The sequence below is a fragment of the Dama dama genome, chromosome 3 (genome assembly GCF_033118175.1).
Source record: "Dama dama isolate Ldn47 chromosome 3, ASM3311817v1, whole genome shotgun sequence".
Taxonomy (NCBI): Eukaryota; Metazoa; Chordata; class Mammalia; order Artiodactyla; family Cervidae; genus Dama; species Dama dama.
The window spans coordinates 50,812,682-50,825,273 of record NC_083683.1 but is presented as its reverse complement, the minus strand read 5'-3'; the positions used below and the strand labels follow the sequence as shown (position 1 = coordinate 50,825,273).

Genomic DNA, 12,592 nt, shown 5'->3' with positions numbered 1-12,592 from the left:
CACCTTCAGCATCCACTGCGCTGCAAAACATAGGCTGATGTTCAGAAATAAGACAGTGAGGCCTTTCAAGCTCCACGGTCATAAAAGTATGAATCTGTCGTGTTCAATATACTATATGACATGAAGCCAGGCTGGAACGTGGAGTTACGTGCTTTAAGGAAATTTTTAGCAACAGGGTTTGGAGCTAAAAGGTTTTTATTTGACCTTCAGCTAACCAGAAAATTCAACTGACTCCTACTCCCCATTACTCAAGCGTCCTGTCTTAATCCCATGAGGCACCTTTTCCTCATTGCCCCAGCGTGGCTCCTCACCATTAATGCAGATGGAATATTGGCCATGTCTTCAAGGCTGCTCTACCTGCACATATGTGTGCACACAGGCACGCGTCTACCCACTGATTGGTGCTACTGGGTCTCGTCCAGCAGTTGTTTGTTCTTATAATTCAGGTGCTGGCTTATTATACACTAGAAAAATTGCTTATTCAATTATCAATTAAACTATAGTGACATAGTGTTAGTTGGTCAGTCGTGTCCAACTCTTTGCGACCCCATGGACTGTAGCCCACTAGGCTCCTCTGCCCATGGAATTCTCCAGGCAAGAATACTAGAATGGGTTGCCATTCCCTTCTCCAGGGGATCTTCCCGACCCAGGGATCGAACCCAGGTCTCCCACATTGCAGGCAGATTCTTAACCATCTGAGCTACCAGGGAAGCCCAGTTACACTATGGACAGTCCTTTTTTCCATATTAAGATGTTAGAGATTCCAAGATGCAGATCCTCTTGCATATAATTCTATAAGAGTTAAACATGTATGTTATCCCCTCACATGCCTGATTTGTGCCTTCCCAACCTCACATGCTCAGTAACGGCTAGCTTTCCATCATAGGGGAACTTTTAGGAAGGAGGAGGAAGAGAACAGCTCCTCAGGATTTGAAAGGGCATCAGGCCAGAGTTTGGTATAAAATCATTCATTTTAAGGCTGCTGGTTCAATAAGTAAGCTGAATTACATTGTTGTGTCATGCCAGAGCATCTGCTATTGAAGACCAATTTCAATTTATTTTGATATAAATGGAAAATTGTGTTTGGAACAGCACGGGAAATGAAGCACACTGCATTTATTTGTGCTCTTGCACTGTGGCTCAGAGCAGCTTAATTCAGGAGGAAAAAGTATCTTGTCAGAAGACAATAGAATTATCTTCCTTGTTGGAATTTGTATAGCTTCTTGAAGCACATCTGCAGGTGATTCTGTAAAAAGCTCTAGTTGAGTTAAATGATAACAGGAAATTTTAATCTATTGAAATCTGGGAGAAGCAAAATAGTCTCGCCTTACACCACCACCACCACCCCCGACAGGCAAGAATACACACCCAGAGAAACTTTACACCAGAGGAAGTGACAAAGCTGGTTCTGGGAGGGGAAATTTTGCAGTAGAAAAGCCCCTCAGTTGTTTTTCTTGCTTTGCATGAGGTCTTGTTTGTTGGCTTGTGGTCTCACTGTGTCTAAACCGTATGTTCAGATGAATACTGTTAAAATCGTGTTGTGCAAAACATGTCTGTTCTTCTGCTTCAGAAATGACTGAAACATTTAGCTTTGTTTATTCACACAGAATTTGGATTGAAGTATATTCATTACTCTGTCCTTCCGTGACACCGGTTTTACATGTTGGAGAGTTTAAAGCCCAAATTTGAACTCTGGAGAGAATTCATGTAATTAATAATAGCTTTAGATCCTAATGAATGTCTGCCTGACACAGATTCAGATTTAAGACTGATCCATATTTATTCCTTTAATCTGGAAACACACTTAAACTCTCTTAAAGTTTTTTGATAACTATAATCTTTCTGACTTTATCCATTTAACCTTTTGAAAGTTGAAAGGCTTAGACACTAAGTCTAACAAAATAGATATCACTGCTTGGTTATGTGAATAGAACAATCCCAACACAGTTTCTTGCTACTATATTTTATTGAATAATAAAGAATTCTTGCTCTTTAATGAAGCAACAGACATAAGTATATACTGAAAGTTTAAATCAGACTGTGAGGTTGAGTTATCTCAACAAGTCAAGATACTATAGGGGAAAAAATATAAATTTGAAGGAAAATATTTGTTATCAGTTAGTATTCTATTTTTAAGAGACAAGTGATTAAAACAATTTTTATAAATTATCTACAAAGGAATCATATAAAGCCAGCTTATTTTCACAATACTGATCTTGTTATTTCACATGCAAAAGGGCCTTCTAAGTCATAAAGATTAAATTTTATCAAGTAGTGCTCCAGAGTTAATTGAATTTTATTATATTCTAATTTTTAAAAATATAAGTTACATGTAACATATGCAAGTGGCTCTCGAGTTATCCACAATACCCTAGTCTACAATTATTCTTACTGTGCTTAAGATACATAATAGGCATCTATCAGGGCTTTGCTTTTGAACTGCAGGTGAACTGCTGGACATTCCCTTCAAAGACCAAAAGCAAACAAACTACTTTAAAGCAGCTGCTCAAAAGTTTTAGGACATTCACTACTTATATCCATTTGACAATTCTGAATCTTTAATTTAAAAAACTCAACTAATGAAAATGTAATTTTGGCATGTCTTTTAACCCTAGCTATAAATGCTCTAAATTAATACCCTCTCTACCATTTTCTTCCAACATAGGCCATGATCATTGCATTCACATCAGACATGATCCCCCGCCTGGTATATTACTGGTCCTTCTCCATCCCGCCCTATGGGGACCACCCAAACTACACAATGGAAGGATACATCAACATAAGTCTCTCCATCTTCAATACTGCCGACTTTAAAAGCAGAGTCAAGGAAAGTCCGTACGCTGGGTCTAAATATTACACGTGCAGGCAAGTTCTACTTAAAAGTGTTTAAAAATACACTTCTTCGGGTGGAGAGGGAGGTGGGAGGGGGGATCGGGATGGGGAATACATGTAAGTCCATGGCTGATTCATGTCAATGTATGACAAAAACCACTACAATATTGTAAAGTAATTAGCCTCCAACTAATAAAAATAAATGAAAAAAAAAATAGAAGTATTTCAAAACAAATAAATAAATAATTTGGGGAATATTGTTTTTAGTATGTGACACTGATTCTGAAGTCTACTTGACATTTAAGTAATAAAATAGTACAATTAAATTAAATTAAAAAAATAAATAAAAAAATAAAAATACACTTCTTCTTTTAAAGGACTTTCATTGTAATATTCTATCTGGTATTATTTAAATAAAGTTGCTAGACATTTTTTTTCCTAGCTTTCTTTTCAATCAGACTTAAAAAAGTATAAAATATAAAAGTTACTATAGATTAAGATTCGAACTTTCAAGCCAAACCATAAGGCAGGATTGTATTTTATGTTTTACAAATTGTAACGTATTCCTGTAACTTTTTAAAAGATTTATTTGTTTATTTTTGGCCGTGCTAGATCGTCGTTGCTGCTGCTGGCCTTTCTCTAGTTGCGGCGAGTGGCGGCTACTCTTTGTAGTGGTGTGTAGGCTTCTCGTTGTGGCTTGTCTTATTGCGGAGCACCATCTCAGAAGTTGTGGCGCAGGGACTTAGTTGCTCCATAGCATGTGGGATCTTTCTGGACCAGGGATTGAACCCGTGTCTCCTGCATTGGCAGGCAGATTCTTAACCACTGTACCACCAGGGAAGACCCCATATGGCAAGATGTTAAAATGAGAGTTTCAAACGATTACAGAAAGACTTATTCAGGGGGAAAGTCTTACGTCTTAGAAATGAAGAAACCCTGGGAGTTCCAGAAAGCAAGATAATTCAGTTGTTTCAACTCATATTTTATTCAACCACAACCTGACGGTACTAAATGATGACAGACTAGTACCATCACTTAACAAAGCAATGCGGAGACAAGAACGGTTGATACCTCAGCCCAGCCTAGCAGTGTTCTCTAAAAGTATTCCAAAGCTCTCTGCATTGATTTTAAGGGCTGATAAGATCAACCGTGGACATCAACTAAGTTACTAATTGATAAGTTTGCTGACTGCATGGTATCGTAGAGTTGTTTTGTTTTTTTCAGTCAAAGTCTAAAACCTAAAGAGACTTTAAAATTTAAACTCCTCAAAGCTGTCTCCTATTCACATTCTCAACAGCACCACCATAAAATAAGCCCCACTGAAAAAGCCATAAATAAGCCCCAAATAAATGTTTCTAGATTACACATAGCAAGGCCTCTTCAGAATCACACACTGCATCTGCTTACTCTTACTTTACATAATTCTAAAGAGTAATTAAACTTCCAGGTCGAATAGGTTACAGGTGGAAAGTTAGAGATTGCTGCCAAAGGGAGAAACACTCAAGCAATAGCATATGATGTCTGACAACAAGGAAATTAGGTAAGAAAACTATAAAAAATAGATAATATTCTCTGGAGCATGTTTCTGAAAATATGGTAATTTGTTTTAGTTGCACTCTTGAGGAAGCAGGGATAAAATTTGATGTTTTTGTTCTTTTTTTACAAAAATGGAAACCATCATTACCATCTTGTAAGTTAAATGAAGTATTACTGGAGTAGTTATTTCAGGGTTTTGTCATCAAATTAAACTCTCGGAGAAAATCTGGGCATTCCCTGGTAGTCTCATGGTCATGATTCTGGGCTTTCATTGCCGTGGCCCCAGATTCAGTCTGTAGCCAGGGAATTGAGACCCCACATGGCATGGCCAAAAAAAACAAAAACTCAGAAATCCTTGGAGAAAATTTATGAGATGACCAATTTAAAAGAGTGTTGCATTAAGTATGACCTTTTTAATGGGCCCTTGTTTACATTTGATTAGAAGGAACAATCTCCTGAAATGCTCCCATCTTTTTTCCAGGTATCGTGATTTCCGGTACCCTCCTGGACACGAACAAGAGTATAAACACAACATCTATTATTGGCATGTGATTGCAGCCAAGCTGGCTTTTATCATTGTCATGGAGGTAAGGAAAGTTCACTTTGAAATAGTTTATAAGGCAGTGTATTTGCAAACCATTTATTAACTTTTAAGTGTTGCCATTTCTGACTTAAAATACACAATATGTCTGACCTCTTGCTAATAATTATTTCTATAACATTTAAATTTGACCTGAGAATACCCATAATGCTCTCAGTAATTAAATGAAGTTGGTTATCTGCTGTAAAGTTAAAAGCATGTGGGCTTAGGGAGATTCAATTTCTTTCAGTTCAGTATTAATTGAAGGCCTTTTTATTTGGGGAACTGGGCTCCATATTAGGCTATGAAGAGGTTTATTCAAGATAAATAAGATATCTTCCTGGAGAAACTTTTATTGCTGTAATAGTTTATTTGTATTGCATTTTCACACTATACCTTCTTATAATACTTTCTTACATCGCTGAAATTTACCAGCTCTGAAAAATACTAAGGCAGCTATCAATTTGAAATTGATCTAGCCAACTTTACTTCTTACACTGAGCAAATAACTACTACTAAATTCTAAAGGTTCAAAAGTGACTTGATTGGTGTGGTCAGTTAGGATTACATTTAACTGCAAGAAACAAAAAACCCATCTACAGTGGCTTAAACAAGTAAGAGTTGATTTTTCCCAGGTAACAGATTTCACTGGAAGCAGGTGAGTACTCCTGGACAAATTCCAAATCCCTGGTGTAAGGAATGTATCTGTCTTCTGTAGGTTTACTTTCATTACATGTCACTCTGTGGTTGTAATATGACTACCACAACTCCAGATAACACATTTATGTTCTAGGCAGGAAGAAGGAAAAAGGGCGATGCTAGCCATACCTGTTCCTATGTTAGGAAAGAAAAAGTTTTGCCAGAAGGCCCTGGAGCACACCTTCACCTGCATCTCACTGACTAGAACTAAACACATGGTTCTTCTTAGCAGCTAAGCAGGCTGAAAGAGGAGGTATTTGGTTTGGGGACAGGCTACTTGGCTTAGATAATTTTTCTAGTATTTTTTTAATAGTTATCAAAAATTAACTGAGGAAAGTAGTCCATCATTAGTTCACTGTATCACGAGTACAGTATCTGATATGTTGACAAGAGTTACTAGTTTATACTCAAATATGTAGTTGCCAGTGTTTAGACTGCTCCATTTGATATCATGATGGACTGGATACTGTGAGGGGCCATATCACTATGAAACATTTAGAACAGCTAGAAACATAACTTCCTTTGCAGTTTTAAGCTTGCTAGAAGGAAAGAGAATATAAAAAGAGGAAAAAAAGATAATGGCTTAAGATAGAGAGTGAGCACCCCTGAAGTTCAGGAGTGCTCTGAGAACAAGTTCTGTTATTAGGCCTCCAACTAAAGGTTCAAAGAGACCAAGCCTTGGGTCAGAGTGAGGCAGAAGATCTGAATTTAAGACCCTTAGATTCAGCCAGGGACCCCACAAAAGGCTAGAGTCTCAGAGCAGATGGGAGTGCACATCATCTTTGAAGAAAAGTATCCTTAATTTAGACCTCAGTTTTTTTCCCAGATTGGGATAAGCAAATATGAACTAATTATCAAAGATTAACAATGACAAAGGGGAAATTAAAAATATTCTCCATTTTTCACACCACCTAACTTAAAGAAACATTGACACAACTGATCACTCCTCCTTGAAACTCTTCCTCACTTGGCTCCCAGGAACACACATATTTTGCCTTTCCTCCTACCTCACTAGGCAGTCCCATTTTTAGCTTCTTTGCCAGCCCTTCCTTTTCTTCTTAGTGATCCTGGAGCTCATTCCTTGGTTGTCTATTCTCTCTACTCACAGCCTTAGTGATTTCATGCAGTGAGGAGACTTTTAAGTGCTGTCTGTATGCCTGTGACTCATTAATGGATATCCCCAGAAAACTCTCTCCTGAGCTCAGCCCAGCAATCCAACTGCATACTTGACCTTTCTGCATGGATATCTAACAGATACCTCAAATCTACTGCCCTAGATTCCCATATTTTCTTAAATCCACTCTTAATATTCTCCTCCCTACCCTGCCCTAAATCTGTTCTGTCCACAGTTTCCCTGCCCTTCTCAATTATGGCAGTTCATCTGAACAGTTGCTCAGGCCAAAATTCTTGAAGGCCCCCTTGTTTTCTCTCTGTTGCTTATTCCACATCCAATCCTGTTAGCTTTTGCTTTGAAAATATATCACAAATCTGACCACTTCTTACCAGCTTTGCAGCTGCCCCCAACTTGAAGCCACTGTCATTTCTTGCCCAAATTGGGCAGCAGTCTACTAATTGGACTCCCTATTGTCTTCACGGCTCACTCCAAGTAAAAGCCAAAGTCCTTATAATAGCATTCAAAGCCCAGCAAAATCTAGCCACACTCTATTACCTCCCTGATGTGACTCGCTCAGCCTTCCTGGAATACACCCAGTAGGCCTCCCCCATGTGGACTCTGTGCTAGGTGTTCCCTCTGCCTAAAATGTCTTTTCTCCTGATGTTTAACTTCCTTACTTCCCTAAAGTCTTTGCTCAGTGAGGCATGTCTAAACTGATCTACATAAAATCTATATAAATTTTATCTCCCACCATAACACTGTTAATAACTGTTACTCTGCTTTTACTTAGCTTATATCACTTGTTTTCCCCATAGTTCTTACACATTTTAATGCTATGTATAATTTATTTGTTCTTAATTATGTTTATTCTGTGTTATCTCTATCCTCTTGTTAGGTTAGGGTTTTTGAATAGTGCATAAATAAAAAGGTTTTCAAGCTCATTTGTCATCAGGGAAATGTGAGGAAAGCCCAAAGTGAAATAAAGTCCATTTCATAGTCATCATGTTCATTTAAAAAAAAAAAAACAAGTGATGATAATAAGTGCAGACAACAATGAAGAGTGACTGAAATCGTCACACACTGCTGGTGGTGGTGCCAGCTGTTTTGGAAACATTTGGTACCATCTTGTAAAATCAAACATTCACGTAACATAGGGTCTCAGCAGTTCCACCCCAGGTGCCGCTCTTGAGAAACTCTCACAGGTATTCTCCAGAATCCAAGTGTATGAATGTTCCCAACATCATTGTTTCTAATCCAAAACCTAGGAACTAACCCAATACTTTGTGATAGGGGAACAAATAAAGTATGTTCGCACAGTGGAATATTATAAAGAAGTGAAAATGGACTACAGTTGTACACAGTAATATTGATGAATGTTAAAAATTAACTTTGAATGGAAAAAAGCAATTTTTGAAAGACTGTACCATACAGTATTGTACTGTTTTTATAAGGCTTAAAGTGAGAAAAACTAAACAAGATATTCTTTTGGGGATATATACATACTTTGTTAAACTATTCAAAAATAAATGAAAATGATCTACATATACTCAGACAAATAGGTCAGTGTTTACCTTTGGGGATGAGGCCTGGGAATAAGACAGGAAAGGAACACACATAAAAATGTCATAACATCATCAGTGCCATGGTGAATGTTCTAGATGTTAGGGAGATATATTCTTCTCTACATAGCAAATAGTATGGTTGAAATTTATGAAGTAACGAAATGTAGATCCATGGCAGAACCACGCCATGGAGGTAGAGCTTAAACACCTGCCGCCCTGTCCTAATACACTGCTGTAATGACCGGCAAAAATAAATGGAAGTAACTGTGTTCCCCTCATCTCTTTGTGACTGACATTTTTTTTTTTCTCTCCCTCAGCATATCATCTATTCTGTGAAGTTTTTCATTTCATATGTAATTCCAGATGTATCGAAAAGCACGAAGAGCAAGATCAAGAGAGAAAAATACCTAACCCAGAAGCTTCTTCATGAGAATCACCTCAAAGACATGACCAAAAACATAGGAGTCATAGCTGAGAAGATGATAGGAGCAGTAGTAGATAACAATTTACGACCAAAATCCGATTAAGAGCTTTATGTTCTGAGAAGCACTTTAAAGAATTTAGCTCTGTCAAAATTTATTATGAATCACTAATGAGAATGTTTAAGTTAAATCACTTTGGCAAATATGAGTCTTAACTATCACCATTTTCATGCAGATTATTTTTCAGTTTCAGTTAGTGATGCAGGAACTGGGAAATGCAAAATGGAGTTGAAGAAGGGCATAAAACTAATCACCAGGAAGACCAAAAATGTTACTTTTTTGGATAAATTGGAATTTTAATCACACACAGGAATTCTCTTCATGTGCTTTAAGAAACAACATCTACCAAAGCAGAGTGGATTTTTTTCCTCATCTGATTATTTTCATTCCTTTCTGTTCTCAAGCACATGATCTTTTTTTTTATTTTTAGGCACTGTTTTATTTCTTCACTTTTGCTAGACCTGTTCCAGAGTTATCCTTCCATTACAATATCATCACTAAAGGCTAGACATGCTAGTTTGTTGTGTGATTAAAAATATCTAACATAGAATTCAGTTTGAATGCTGTATTATGGTGCAGATAGACCCAAGACTTTACAATATTTAGGTGTATTATCACGTTCCTATAGAAAAGGAAACCTCAGGTAATAAGAGGAAATAGTTTCAGTCTTCATCTTGGCCTGTCTTTCGATCTTGGAGAAATACTCTTAATGGATTGAAATGAAGATAGCATTTCTGAGCATATTTGTGCTATTGATCAGGATAATTTACATCTTCTAAAGATATGTCGTATCTTGAAAAAAAATGAAATCAGGTGATTAAAATTACGTGTTTATCAACATAATGGTTTGGAAAAGATGAGCCTATCGAGTTCCCACCAGTTGCCCTTTATCTATTAGATCTAGGAAGTACAGTATTGCAAGGATGCTTGTGATTGGCTCACAGCCATTGTAACAACACAGTGCTGTGCACGTCAAGGGAACAGAAGGTCTCCTCAGTGTGACCACACTGTGTTCCTAAGAGGGGTTCTGCACATCCTAGTGATCAGCCTACCAAAGCATCTGCCATAGTGAAGGTCGCTCAGTACATCCTCCCTTCTCTTACTTTCTGCCCAGTAACTTGTATGTAATTGCATGTTTGCACCAGGGAAGTGTTTTTAGGGAGGGAGACGGAGAAACAGGAGGATACCCAGATTATTCCCAAACAAGAAAAGAGACTGGATTTGATTTGAATTTTCAGCCTCCTCTCAAGCCAATCAGGCAATTAAGGGTCAAAAAAAAAAAATTTTTTTTGGTTTGGTCACAAACCCTGCTGTCAGCTGGAGGTAACTTCCTGCCGAAGTCCTGTCCCACCGTGCACATCTTGCCCTCGATTTATTCAGTTCAGCATTCTTTACTGCACTTTACTGCCTTTTGGATGCCCAGCCCGCTGGATTGATAGGCTCTAGAGAAGACACAGGGTCTGTACCTCTCACCTGTGACTGGTGACAGGGCAGGGCTGGGTGTAAGAGAGAGTGTCTGGCACCTCACTCTCTCTAAATGGGCCACTCGCCACCCATTAAAATGCTGCTCAATGCCCAGGTGCCACAGGAGCCGAGGCACTCAGAATCCCAGCAGCGAAGGAAAAGGAAACACTTTTCAGTGAGCAAGTTGACAGGCTTGCTATAAAATAGCAGCTTCACTCCAGGTCATAGTTCTGCATGCCTGCCATGAATGTTAACAAACCAGGGCGGGGGGGAAAGTGTTAATGTAGGATTCAGTGAAACAGTATTCTGGCCTTTTGAATTGTCCCAGTGGATCAGGATCATTTCACTAACTTTCTTGGTGATGTTAAGGGTATGTGTGATCAGAGTGCTCATGACAGGCCTCGTGAGGTCTGGTCACAGAGGGAGCGAGAAATGCATTTCTTCCCAGCGGGGAAGCATTCTCGTCCCTTCTGACACTCACCTGGGACCCTGCTCCTGAAAGTGGTGCCTCTTCTCTTGTATTACCTCTTCTCTTCTCTGAAGTGTAGGACTGTCTCCTAGTGTTGGATTTGGCAGTGACTCACTGTTCGTGGAACTATAAAAAAGGAAATGTTCTTGCCTTATCTCCTTGTATATAAAATAGAACTTGAATTGTGCATTTCTGTTTTCATAAATCGTCTTCATAGTTCAAAATGTGCTTCTGTGGACAGGAGGGAAGAAAACCTCTACGTTTTTAAAGGCAGCAAATGTAATGTGTGACACTGCCAGTCCTCCCCAGGTGGCCAGGTTGCAGTGGAGACCTGGGTCGTCTGTGACACCAACATTGTTCATGCAAGTCTAGTGCTGACGTGGGTGATGAACCTGTGGGGCTGTGTCTTCAGGCACTTGTGGGCTGGATCTGTAAATGCAAGCAGAGGCAGCCCCCTGGCAAAATGGATGGGTGTGGCGGTGGACCCGTGAAGGGAAAGTCTGGCCCTAGGCCTGCCCCGTGTTAACCACTAGAGAAATTTTACTTTGTATCCTTTTGTGATGCCTGTGAATTTTAACAGATCAAAGCATTAGACCAAAATACTCAGGAGATTTTTCTCTAAATATCCCTGATATTTTAGTTATGTCAATAGGATGGGAAAGCTTTCGTTTTTGTTTGAAAACTAAACATCTTGCAAACTGTTTATCACTGAAAGTCTTCCCTTATAATTGCACGTGCATCTTGAATTTCAGAAAACATTAATTCACAATAGGAGAGCAGGATGTGCTCTTCGTTGAGACACTTCTTGTACCATTTTCTTGTGTCCATATTATATTTTAAGATGTTAAAACGTATGAACAGCTTAAGTAAAACTGAAATATTCATGATGCTTTTCATACACTGTGGCATAAGATGTAAAGTTTGTAATATTTTGCAAATTTCTGTGCATTTTAATATTCTTTTTATAATTATGAGCATTTTAATAAATTCATTTTTAAAAACAATACTGTGGCCTGCTCTGTATGCAACTGTCATAATGTTTTTAAGAAAGCAGATGTATATCTGTTTACCAGTTATGTGTCACCCCGATAACATGTGCACTTTTATGTGAATTATATCTAAAATTACGTTTTTCATAACCTACACTTACTTAAAAAAATGATTTTTCTGGGGATAATGGGTAGGATTTCAGTCAGGGCTGCTGCAAACAGTTGTGGGGACTGAGTCCCACACAGGCACCAGGTCTGGAGACCAGATGTGCCAATGTCGTGCTGTATCAGCTAGTAGGAAGAGGTGCTTCCCGCTAATGGTATAAAGATGCTTCTTCATTCTAAACCCGGAGAAGGCAATGGCAACCCACTCCAGTACTCTTGCCTGGAAAATCCCATGTGCAGAGGAGCCTGTTAGACTGCAGTCCATGGGGTCGCTAAGTGTCAGACACGACTGAGCGACTTCATTTTCACTTTTCACTTTCATGCATTGGAGAAGGAAATGGCAACCCACTCCAGTGTTCTTGCCTGGAGAATCCCAGGGATGGGGGAGCCTGGTGGGCTGCTGTCTATGGGGTCGCACAGAGCCGGACATGACTGAAGCGACTTAGCAGCAGCAGCAGCAGCAGCATTCTAAACCTGGGGCATGTCACCTGACATGAGGCGGTGTCACCCAGACAGGGCACATCTCTAATAAGACTCAAAGATGTTCTGTTTGGATCTGCTGTGGCCTTTGAGTACAGAAGGGAAAATTATGGAAGAGAATATGAAGGAATGTTTCATTACAAAAACCAACATTTTTTTTCCTTTTAATCCTGTACAACATAAAATCCAGATTTTAACTCATTCCATCCTTTTTTTTTTT

General features: G+C 38.8%; 1 protein-coding gene across 2 annotated transcripts in view; it reads left to right on the top strand.

Annotated features, from left to right (window-relative positions):
• ANO6 (anoctamin 6) overlaps positions 1-11,742 on the top strand; it is a 230,339-nt gene extending 218,597 nt beyond the window's left edge. For both annotated transcript variants that reach the window (XM_061129479.1, XM_061129487.1), the window contains 3 exons: positions 2,666-2,865; positions 4,850-4,955; positions 8,641-11,742. In XM_061129479.1, the coding sequence (XP_060985462.1) occupies positions 2,666-2,865; positions 4,850-4,955; positions 8,641-8,850 (516 nt within the window). In that variant the 3' untranslated portion in view covers positions 8,851-11,742. The remainder of the gene's footprint in view (positions 1-2,665; positions 2,866-4,849; positions 4,956-8,640) is intronic.
• Positions 11,743-12,592: the final 850 nt, after the last annotated feature.